Below are 12,587 nucleotides of genomic sequence, written 5' to 3'. Positions count from 1 at the left end.
CATTAAGAAAGAGCCTTTGCTCTAAGAGGTATTTTCAGCTTAGCAAGAAGTAGGCTAATAAAGAAGGAAAGGAGTATAGTTACTGGTCTCCTGTGGTGGACATAGCACTGTCTGCAGGGCTACTGGACACAGGATAGTATAAAATGCAGACAAGACAATTATTAATTACTTTCAGCACATTTATCATACCACCAAACTGCAGCCACTTCTGACTTCATAACATTCAGCATTTGTAACCTAATGTCCAGTTCTGCAACATTTTTCTCTGCTATATGCTCAAGTATCACCCCTGCAACTAGATGGACTTGCAAGTGGTATTCTTCAGAAGCTCTCATTCATATCCAGTATTGTGGTGTTGCAGAAATCTTGGAACTTCTGACTGCTATTTGAGTAGAGGCTTTCTGAGAGAGACAGTGTAATAATCAATTGAAGGTTTGAGCTGGCCCTTAGATTTGCATTTTGTCAACTAGTTGCAGTATCAGCAAAGGTGGTTTGATTTTTTTCTTTTTTAGGGATTTTTGAAACCCCTTGCTTTTCAGTTTTACTTTGGAAGTGGGTGAGGGGTTCATAGTGCATTTACAAACAGCAAACATAACACTCTTCATTACCCTCCTCTTAATTCCATCACAGTCTTAAGACCCACAATATTTTAAGAGAATACCTGAGCCTTAAATGTTTCTTTGGTTGTTGTTTGGGGTGTTTTTGAACCATTTTCCCTGCAGATTTCTGTTGTTCCTGTTCAGGAAATGGAACTGTAAAAAGAGCAATTGCTGCATTATAAAGGACAAATAAATCCTCACAGCTTTGCTTGAAATTGTGCATGGATGTAAAACCAAAGCTGAAGTAATTTCAGAATATAATCCATTTCTACGAAAAATTATATAAAAGCTCAATGTTGTGTTCTTGTAATGGAAACAGCTGTGAAAAGTCCCTTTCCTGACCATATCCTATATAATGATTGAAGGATATAGCCCTGTACTTATACTTCTGAGACTAGGCTGTCTTGCCCCTTCTGAACCCTGTGTTTATTTGGGCTCTGACTCATTCTAACTGCAAGAGGCTTCTCACCAGTACAAAGATGTGCCCCTGATGGGCTTCCCTGCATTATCAAGGTTGTAAAGGCTTACTGCTGTTGTCAATTTCACAGAAGCACAGTGGAAGTATGATAAAGGCTAGAAGGGATCTTGAAAGGTCATCTAGTCCAACCCTCCTGCCAGAGTAGAATCACCTAGAGCAGGGCACACAGGAATGCATCCAGGTGGGTTTTGGATGTCTCCAGAGAAGGACACTCCCCAGCCTCTCTGGGCATCTTGTTCCAGGGTTCTGTCAGAGTGAAAAAGTTTTTCCTTATGTTTACATGGAACTTCCTATGCTCCAGCTTGTACCCATTGCCCCTTGTCCTATCATTGGACATCACTGAGAAGAGCCAGGCTCTATCTTCATGACACTTGCCCTTTACATATTTATAAACATTATAAAGTCACCCTTAGTCTCCTCCAAGCTAAAGAGCCCAGCTTCCTCAGCCTTTCTTCATAAGGGAGATGTGCCACTCATGAACACATTAGGCTGGACGCTAAGTTACTTCTAGTAGCAAACACAGGATTAGCACTGATGTCCAGCAGCATCCTGTGGTTATTGATGCTGCCCTCTTGTTAATGTGCTCCTCTGGTGCTGCCCTGGCCTGGGCCAACCAGTGGTCCCCTGGGCCTACAGCTTGGCATGGGTACAGGGGGACAGGGAAAGAGCTGTTCCCTCGGCCGTTTTGGTACAGCCATCCTTGGCCTCTTTTCAAGTAGTGCAGATACAGCACCAAGGTTTAATTTTGTCTTTCACACATCGCTCTGCATTTGCCATAGGCAGCATGTCCTGGTAGTGTGTTTGTCACGCCTGATTTTGGAAGGAGGAAAGGGGAAGTCAGCAGGTCCCGTGCTGTTCTGCTTTGCTATTTACCTTCGCTAGCAGCACAGTAACATCATAAACAAGCATAAACCATGGATCTGAGTCATGCTGCTTGTGAAGCAGAGTGTGTTTAGCCTCCTTTGTGAATACAAGCATGCTGCATACTGAGATGTGGTGCTCTCAGCCACAGGTCAGTATGTGATGATGGTAGATGCTTGCTGTAGTGCTGACAGCTTTGTTCACCAGCCCCATCCTTCTGTCTCGTGTCTGTATTTGTGTGCCTGTTTGTATTTCATAGTGGTAGAAAGAAGAAAAATACCCCATCCCTTTGGTTATTTGTAAGAGTTAGTACACAGATTCTCATTACTGGATATTCTTAATTAGCTCTCAGTTATCATCAGTGATGTCACATTTCCAGAAACGTTCATAACATCTGCTCCGATGTTTTTCTCTAATCAAGAAGGGGACACTGATCTACAGAAAAAAATACACATGGAAAATGAAATTATTTTTCTTACTGTACAGTTCTTAATAACTGTGTGCAGAATATGCAAATGCCTCTCTTGGTTGACTGCAGTAGTCCATCTGTTCTGATAGCATCTCAGATTATCCAAGATGTTTGCCAGCATCCAAGTATCTAGCTTTGCTGCAAACCTCTACCAGAAGGAGAAAGAGGCTACGTTTTCATGAGAGGAAGTGCATCTACACAAAGCAAACTAAATAGGCTTCAAGCTGGTAAAAGGCTACTTATATGCCCGGGGAAAAGAAACAATCTTTTTGTGTGTGCTGTGTTCACTGTAGCCTTTTCAGAGCTCTCTTTTCCTTATCCTAAATGCCTCCTTTGCCTGCCAAGAATAAGGATAATTAAATATCCTTTAAGTGGTGTTTAAAGCTGCATGATGAGAATACCTATCATCCTGATCCAGTTCTGTATAGTAAATATGAAAGGAGAGCAGTCCCATCAGGCATGCGGCTTCATCACTCCTGAGACTAGCTAAGGCGGAGACTCGAAATAACCAATTTTCCCCCGCAGTGACATATGCAGCATCCTTAGAAGCATCTCCAGCAGCACGCCTGCCTCTCGTGTCTGCTATTTATACAGTAATGCAACTGAACTGAAAAGCAACAGCTTTACACAGACTAATTTTAAATCAGTGCTCTGGTTTGTGATTTTAAAAGGCATCTACCAATAAAAATGTAAGTTTAAAAGAACCCTCGAGTCCTTTATGTGGACCCAATGATAACTGTATTTTGAACTAAAACCGGTTTTCCTTTGTCCTCAAAGGTTTGTTGGTTTCTTTAAATGCCAATATATTATTGTTATTACTTTTTTTTTTTAAGTACAGTTATTTTCTATTTCCTGACAGTGCTGAGTACTAGCTGTTTCTTTTCCCCACTTCTTAAGAGCTTTTCCTTTATGATAAATCAAAACTAGTTATATGGAGAAATGTTATTTAATGGATTTCTTTGCATTGTTGGATAATGTCTTTGTATAAATGATATCATATTATTTGTGGTAAAACAATGCATGCTTCAACATGTTACACTCCTTTCATACGAACTGCAAGACTTGGAGACCTGCTGTCCAGGTCTTCTGAATTTTTTTTTTTATGAAGTGTAGTGCTTTTAAAAAGCAGACCTGATTATTCACATTCGTATCCAAATTTTCTTCCCCTTTTCTTTATTGCATGAGGCATTAGCATCGAAACGCACTTCACATTGCTCAGGCTTTTGTCTGTTCCTGCTGCTTTGCCTACTGGAAGTCAAACAGTGCTACTTGGTTTCTGACATAACTGATTACTATGGAAATTATTGCCATGTCATAAACAGAGGATTTCATGTGTCAAATCTGCAGCAGGAATGCAGAAAATCCTGTAAGTAGAGGGTTCATGATAATAAGGAAAAAGGGAAGAGATGCAGAAAACACACAGTGCCTGTGCAAAATCCATTGTTGCAGATTCTTTCTCAGAAGGCATAACCTGTGGGAGCCTGGGGATCAAACAGTTTGCTGGTGTGTTTTTTTTTTTTTAATGAATAAGAACATAAATGTGAACTTGTGCTTCCAGAAATAATTATTTTATTTTGACTCCAGCAGTTGGCACTGGCCAAAGTGATTTCCGAGGGCATTCGATGTATGTCCCAGATCACTGCTCCACGCTAGGGAGACTGGACAGCTATCGCTCTGCCATCCAGCGCTCCGAGACCAAGGACACCAGCTGCCAGACGGAGGAAGTTAAAGTTGTGCCTCCTTCAATGAGAAGAATACGAGCACAGAAAGGACAAGGCATTGCGGCCCAGATGTCTCAGTTCTCCAGCTCATCTGGAAACATGTCAGTGATGAGTGATTCTGCTGCAGTCGTGTTTTCCTCTCGCCAAAACAACGACTTAGGTTTTCACAGCTTGCCACGGGCTGGTGCAAGAGTCTCACTGCAGTCCCTAGAGCAGACACAGAGCAGCTCTAGGCAGACAGAAGACATCGCTGGCACTTTACCTCACCAGATAAGTAAGTTGCAAGTGGACGATAGTGCTGTGCATCTGAGGAATAATCCCACACCAGGGAGCCTGTTGAGGCCAAAGTCTCAAGAGGTAAGAAGCTATGATAGTGAAAAGTCTGCAAGCCCAGCATGTGTTGTCTCTCCTCATGCCACCTACTCAACGAGCATCATACCCAATGCAACACTCTCATCCTCCTCAGAAGTTATTGTTATTCACACAGCCCAGAGTGTTGGGCCATTGGATAGTAAAATTACTAGCTCCACTGCGTACCCAAAGCCAAGAGACAATCCTGTTGCCAGCAGTGCAGCGAGTGGGAAAGAAGATCACCATTCTTCAAGTGGTAACTGGAGTGAGAGTAGCTCCACACGTCACTCACAGACTTCAGATACCATCCCATCTAATACTGCCATGATGCTTTCTCTTGGTGACTCTGCTGTGTCTCTTAGCACTTCTGGAAATGCAGAGGCTGGGTCTCAGAGCATGAGCTACAGCTGTAGGAATAACCCTGCTTTACCAAACCCTTCTCAAGACAATGATGGTAGAAGTGAATCTAGCTATTCAGGGGAGCGAGCACAAGCAGCAGTGAGCAGCACAGAGCACTGGCTGTACAAGTCTGCAGAAAACAGTGAGACTCCTTTACTCAAGGCAGTTTGTACCACACCAGACTGTGCCACTCCTGCTAGCAACCTGAGCAGCAGTAGCCTGGAGAAGACTTCGGTCAGGGATGATTCTACTTCTCTGCATTCTGTGGACCAAGATGGTTATTATAGCTCCATGCATATGGACTCTGGACTGAAGTCAGACGTGCCATGCAATAGTACTAATGGGTTTGGGAATGCCAGAGATAGTGTGATAAATGTCTTTGAAGGAAAGGAGAAGAAATACCAGGATGACCAGTCAGGCCAAGGTGAGAAATCCCTTGCAAGAAACATCTCTCTGAAAAAGGCAAAAAAGCCTCCTTTGCCACCATCCAGAACAGACTCTCTCAGAAGGATGCCCAAGAAAAAAACTCCGTCTAATGGACAGGTGCTTGATGAAACTCTCATTGCCACCCTCCAGCATTCTCTGCAGTTGAATCTGAAGTGCAAAAATGGCAGCTCCCCTTCCCAGAGCCCCTGCAGTGATTATGAGGATCCCTGGGTGTTGCGATCCCGCAGCCAAAGCTCAGTCAGCGCAAGCAGCAGCATGATGTCCACCACTGCTCCAAATCTCTACTCCATCTGCACTGTCACTCCCTCTCAGAGTGAAACAAGTAGCATCAAGTCAGAGTATGCTGACCAGTGGGGTTACTACAGTGACTATGCTGCGGTGGGAGATGACCAGGTGAAATCACCAGTGACCCATTCTGCCAGTACATCATCTGCTCTCAGCGATTACAGCATCAGCCACTTCAGTGATGGCTCAAGGGCTTCTGTGCCACAAGTGCCCAGTGAACTGGCCAAACCAAAGAGCACTTCCCCAGAGAAATCCCACCGAGTCACATCTCCATCCAGTGGGTACTCCAGCCAGTCCAATACACCCACTGCACTTACTCCAGTGCCTGTATTTTTAAAATCTGCATCATCAGGAACTGGCAAATCTAAGCCGAAGCCTAAAGTGCCTGAAAGGAAATCTTCCCTTTTGTCTTCAGTCTCCATGTCTTCATCCTCCACTTCTCTTTCTTCAAATACATCTACTGAAGGGAGTGTGAGTGTGAAGAAATTGGACCCCACACTGAGTTCTCCTCTAGATTCTGGTGCACCTCCTCCACCACCTCCTCTTCCAACACCTCCTTCACATTGTCCTGAGCTTTCTCCTCCCCCTCCACCTCCTCCTGCCACAGAAGTCATGGATCTATCACCACTGCCATCCTCTCTCACATTCCCCCCTCCTCCTCCAGAAGCTGATGATAAGTCTTCTTTTGCCCAGAGTGTCCCATGGCTTCCACAAGAAGCTTCTGTCAATTCATTGTCCTCCCCTATTCCTTCTCCTTCTACTTTGCCCTTACCTGTCCCACCTCCGGCACCACCTCTTGATCCCAAACTGAAAGCTGCAACAATCCAACCACAGTATTCTTTTAAGAAACGTAACCTGGAAGATTCTTGCTGTAATCCAGTGAAACAGCCACTCAACAAGCAAGACTCATCTAGACCTGTTATGCCCTTAGTCACTACCAAAGCGTTGCAAATGGTGCAGCTAAGGTCTGTGAAAAAAGTGACAGAAGGTGAACCATCACCTGAATCCGCTTCTGAAACCACCTTTCAGGAAAAAGGTACTGTAAATTCAGCATCACGGTCTTCCCTAAAGCCATCTCTCTCACTAAGACTCAGTAGCAGCTTAGGTGAAGAAGAAGTGAAAGCTGAGGGCACTTCATTTAACAACTCAGTTCAGGCATTGGCTCGGGGTTCTCCTCTCATTCCCTCTGATAGCAAACCTGTGCTTGACAGTGATCAAAAGCCTGCAGGTGCAGTAGGTCTAAGCAAGCCTGTTGAAGCTGATGCACTGGGGATAGCTACTGAAGACACACTTGAGTCTTCAATGCAGAGTGAAGACCTTGGTTCCAGCATGTCACTTCAGGGATCACCAGCATCTCCTGAGAAGACTCAGGTCATATTGCCAAGCAAGAAGCCGCCTCCTATTTCAAAGAAACCCAAACTGTTTCTTGTTGTACCACCTCCGCAGTTAGATGTTACAGGGGAGAAAATAGCTGAAGTGAGAGATACTGTCAGAAGCACATCAAGTCCAACTAAGAGAGACGCTGTGCTTGCACACGGCGAGGGAGCGAGAAATTGTCTTACAGATGGACTCAGCTCTAGCGAGATGGACTCTGGCAGCCTGGTTCCTGAGGGAGGAGCTGCCGGATTCACCTTCTCTGAGACAGTGGGAGCTAATGCCTTTGTGGTACAGCCTGCTGCATCACCAGTGCAAGAAGAAGCCAGGCAGGAGGAGCAGTCTGCTTTTGATGAAGAAAGCAGTTCAAGCAGCAGCCAAGACAGTGGCAGTAATGCTGATGGGCACCTCTCTCAAGAAAACGAAAGTGGTGAGTCTGTTTTCTCTCTCTGTTCTTCAGATGCAGCAGTAGCTATTTTAGAGAGCCTGGAGAGTGAGAATAGCAATCGTAGCATTCAGGTGGGCTTCTGTAGAGAAAAGAATCTCTTGCATGAGGTATAACTAAAAGCTTGAATAAAGTTGCAGAATATGATTAGTACTTCTTGAGATTTCTTCTAATTCCCTTCTGACTTCTCATTATGGCAGACATGGAAAGAGAACGGTGTTTATTTAACTGTGCTAGGATTAAAACATGCTATGAAAACCTGATTAGCTTGGCTAATTTTGATTTTGCAATTTTAGTAGAAACTATACAGTTTTTTCTTTTAGTATTGTTCTCCACCCCTGCGAGTGAGCAAGCCTTGGCATTTCATGGACTGCAGCTTCCTAGCATCACTCTGAAATCACAATGACAAGAGTGCATTCACTCAGCCTCTCAGAGGCTTTGCCTTAGAGGCAGTGAGGGCTGGTTTCAGGATTATGTGCTGTTGGGTTCTCTCCATGGACTTATAATTACTGTTCATTCTTTCCACATAGTGGAGGTATTTGAATCAAATACAGCAAACAGTTCATTCCTGCCAAGCAGTAGTTATGGGGAAGAGATGGATGGAATGGCAACACCAGCAAGACCAAGGACTACTGAGGATCTTTTTGCAGCTATTCACAGGTACTGCAAAACTTGTCCTTCTCATACTGTCAGGTCCGATAGTTCTCTCCAAAATTAATTAATGTTGTTTTGCCAAACACCCAATTACAACAGTCACTGCTTTAACAGAAGGCACACATTTATGAACTTTCTGCTAAGGCTATATATGAAAAAGATAAGGAAAAGGATTTGTGTTTTGTTTTACAGATGTATTTAATCCATTCTGAACTAAAAGAATTAAATCAATGTAGATCATATTATAAACATCCTGCCTCTTAAAATGTGAAGTTACATTTAGTCTTTATTGTACTGTTCTCAATTTGCCATATTAACTCTACTGTTGCTTTTTTCTGTGTACCTTTTTGTTTTCATTCTTGTTCTTCTCCATCTCTTTTTTACTCTCTCCGCTGCTTATATGGTGCAGTTTGGGACAGAGGCTCAACGCTAATGCTTCATGGCAAGCGTGGCTGAAACTGGCAAGTAACACAACATGTCAGTCATATGGCAAAACATATGGCAAACGCTGGATTATAGTTTGCCATAATCCAGCCTGAGGTCGGGTGTTTTGTGTCAAACTGGTTCATGAATGAAATGTGCAGCACTGGCTCTATTATTAATGACATTATTCATTTCCCTGAAAAAACACAATCATCCTGAATAGGCAGCTAGATTGTTATGAATTGTGAGGTTGTCCAAAACAAAACAAACAAACCAAAAAAAAAAGGTAGAAGAAAAAGGCTTAAAACCATAAAATGAAACATGCACCATTTAAACAGTACACACAGAAGACATTACCACTCTGAACTGAGCTTGCTTTTGTACTAGACTCGATGTGTAGTGGTAGTGCCATCTTGTGGCTTCGTCTTTTACTTCAGAATGTAGAGGGGTCAGCTCTCTGAAGTGGTGACACGAAGAGCTTGACAGCACCCATGTAGGTTTATCAGGATTCACGGTCCATTTGCTTCTCTGTGTGAGTGTCAGGAGAACTGAGGGATGGGAAAAGTCTGTTGTGAGAACATGGCCAGGTGCTAGGAGACTTCACCTGGGATGCAAATACTGCTTTTTAATTTTTGAAACAGTCCTGTTATAGAAATAACATATATATATATATGATACTGACTTTTGGTAACTTACAGTTACCCCTTAGGAGCTGTTGTAAAAATGGTCTTTTGTATTCATGTTGCATGGCACTCACTAGGACTGTGATAAATCTGTTCTTAGAATGGAATATTCAGGCCAGTAGCTTCTCTCCATTATGCTTGCAGGTACAGAGTGGATCTCTGTGTGTGTATACATACATGTAATTCTTGAGTTTATGGGGAAATGGACAATGGAACTGGATGTGGCATAGTTAAAACTGCTTGACACATTTGTTATTGAGACCTTGCTTTTGCTGGCTTTGGACTTGAACCACAATCATCTTTGGTTGTTAACTGATTAAAATCCTTTTGGTCCTGTTCACTCCCTTCTGCCCCACCTCTGGTATTCTAAAAGGCATTGTCTTAGTGATTGGCTCTCAAATATGTGCTTTGAAGCAAGACAAGAAATTTAGTGGCATGTGTGTTAAGGACAGGAAAAAGAATCTTAAGTCACAGTTTTGCTTGATTATAAACTCTTATCTCTGTCTGAAAAGCCACCAAAACCAAATTTGGTTGTTAAGTTTATGCCATACTTCATATATGCTGAGAAAAGCTGGTTAGATGCTGACAGCAAACTGACTGCTCTGCACTGCATTCACAGTCTTACTGAATTCCTTCAAAACAGGATAATGAATTCTTTCCCTGCAGATCTTTGCAATTGAATTTTGCCTTCTGTGTATTTGGAATATAATTTGGGTTTTGGCAGCAGCACAACCCCAGCAATGCAGTGTTACAGATACCCAGAGGAAGGCAAAACCTTAAAGAGGGGAAATCTTTTCCCACTAATGCACGCACATGTTCACGTACAGACTTGAGGAGCATCCAAGCACCAAATTCATTTGCTGTCTTCAGTACAGATCACACAATTGAATCTAGACAAGGTTCTTATGTTTGCCACTACTAAAGTAATCATTTTATCCCTATGCTATCTTCTGGTGTCGATTTATGCTCAGACTGAATAGATGTCAGCATTACAATCTTCTTCCAGAAAGGCAGGTAGAGGCAGCAGCAGCAGCAGCAGCTGAAAATAAATAGTTGCCTTTGAGGGAGGTAATCAGAAGTGATCTATGCATAAATTCAACCCCTTAAGAAAGACAGGATCCCTCTAAAGTCTTGGCAGAGTTTATGGTAATGCCTGTTGCTGCCACCTACTCATCTGATGAATCCTGCTACTTTGTTTTCTGATGTTTCTTATTATGATTCAGCTGCAATGCATGAAGACATTTGAGCTTGCCTTGGCAAAATCTCAAGGCCTTTTAGAAAGGAGCAGCTAAAGATCACATTAAATAGAAACCTGCTATACAAGGGGAACAATCTGTGTTGAACATGTCCTTGATAAACATTAATATGGAATTATAGCATGATAATCTTGTAACAAGTCTGCTGACTATTTTAAACTTTTACCCAAATAGCATATGTAAAATTAGCCTTTGCATAATCTTTTTTAATTAATTCTTGCTTAACCTGCAAATAAGCAAAGTAGCTTTCCAACAGATACCAGGCTTTTAATACATCTTCAAGATTTCTCATGTCAAAATGGGGCAATACAAATCCAGTTTCCACTTATTCCCACTTCTATGATGGTTTCTTTTTTGTTTGTTTGTTTGCTACCCCTGCACTTTCAAAAACACTCTGCCTTTTCATAACTATAATGTCAAGAAGTTGGTCTCTCTGTCATTTAGTTGAAGGGTCATAGTGACAGAGCACCAACAGAAATGAATTTTGTCTGTGCACCTTAATAGAAGCGGAAAACCCTCAATTTTCAGTATTAATTTAATATTTAGGTTGGGAGTTTTGGGGGCTTTTTTTTTTTTTTTTTTTAAATCACTTAATCAAGAATGGTTACATGTGCCTCCCTTTACCTGATCTTAACTTCAGCAGCAGGGCATTTCAGTGTCCTTTTCTAAAGGCAAGTGCACAAACCCACAGCTCTAGTTATCCAGAGAACATCAAGTGAGATAGAAAAACAAAACCCCAACGTGTTTTTAATCAAGTCGCCAAACTAACTGACTCATGGTGTGGAGTATGATGCAGTGGTCTTAGCAGTTGATTACTGACTTGAGAAAATCTGATTCGCTAAATTTACTAAATAAAATCAATATTGCCAGCTTTAGTAGTTTCATTGTTTCATTGTTCCAGATTTGCAGAAAAAGAACAATAAACTCAGCTTAATGCTGCAAATGCCACATTAATGCCAGTACAGTTTTGGTGGTATTCTTACTCATGCTTTATACTTCAATTACTTCTCCCTTCTCTCTCTCTCTCTGCTTTAGCTTAATTCATTGTCATCCTTCTGAGTTCTCTAGCTAAGGGTGGTTTAAAGTTTAATTTTCTTTGTTTGGCCCTCTCTTTTTTTGTTTGTGTTTCAAACTCAGATCCAAAAGGAAAGTCCTCGGCCGTAAAGACTCTGAAGATGACCGTACCCGCAACCATTCTCCATCGCCCCCCGTAACTCCCACCGGTGCTTCCCCAACCTTAGGTACCCTCAAACAAGCTGGATCAATTCAGAGAAGCGTTCGCAAGAGCAGCACCAGCAATGACAACTTCAAAGCCCTGCTGCTGAAGAAAGGGAGCCGCTGTGACACCAGTTCCCGCATGTCTGCGGCAGAGATGTTGAAGAACACAGACCCACGGTTCCACCGGACAAAGACAGATGCCTCCTCCCCTGACCTTCCCGACAGCCCTGCCAGCTGCTCACCCAGCAAGAGCAAGCGGGCTCAGGAAGAGTGGGCTAAGAATGAGGGCCTGATGCCAAGGAGCATGTCCTTTTCTGGCACTAGGTACGGCCGGTCACGAACACCTCCCTCTGCTGCCAGCAGCAAATACAACGTCCGCAACCGCATCCAGAGCAGCCCTATGACTGTCATTAGTGAAGGAGATGGGGAACTGGTGGAACAGTCAGAGGGCAGGGTCCGAAGGACTTTGGAAGAGCAGCAAGAGAGGCAGCTTGATATGTTTGCCAGTGATGACATGGACATAAATGACTTTCCATATGCTGAGGAGGCAGGCTGTAAGGAGACCTTGGATGCAACCCATCTGGATTTAATGACTCAGCCAGGTGCTTCAAGGGGAGTATCTAAGCCCTTCAGCTGAAGGAATTTAAAAGGCAGTGACTAAAGGCACTGGATATTAGTGTAGAAAATGACAAAGGACTAGATTCCAGAAGAAAGCCCAGACCAGGACAAGTGTGCTTTGCTAAGCATTTATTCCATGAACTGCATGTGTGTGTCTAAATGCTAAAGCAATGATAGTTCTGCATGGTTGGGTTGGGGAGGACTTGCTATGAATGAGCGGTCTGTGGCTTAAAGAGTTAACAGTTGAACTTTTTGTGTAAAGCCTTAGAAGTCCTCTTGTGGGGGAGGGAGTTTTCTCAGAGCCTG

At 43.0% G+C, this 12,587-nt stretch overlaps 1 protein-coding gene across 1 annotated transcript in view; it reads left to right on the top strand.

The window, feature by feature from the left end:
• The window catches only part of NHSL1 (NHS like 1), a 186,838-nt gene extending 174,528 nt beyond the window's left edge, over positions 1-12,310 (top strand). Inside the window, 4 exon segments of the mRNA XM_054393591.1 lie at positions 3,992-7,414; positions 7,960-8,089; positions 11,583-12,276; positions 12,278-12,310. Coding sequence (XP_054249566.1) covers positions 3,992-7,414; positions 7,960-8,089; positions 11,583-12,276; positions 12,278-12,310 — 4,280 coding nt within the window.
• Positions 12,311-12,587: the final 277 nt, after the last annotated feature.

Source organism: Indicator indicator, chromosome 2 (assembly GCF_027791375.1).
Source record: "Indicator indicator isolate 239-I01 chromosome 2, UM_Iind_1.1, whole genome shotgun sequence".
In the NCBI taxonomy this organism is placed as follows: Eukaryota; Metazoa; Chordata; class Aves; order Piciformes; family Indicatoridae; genus Indicator; species Indicator indicator.
Note: the sequence above shows the minus strand (reverse complement) of the source record. Positions and strands in the feature narration are given on the sequence as shown.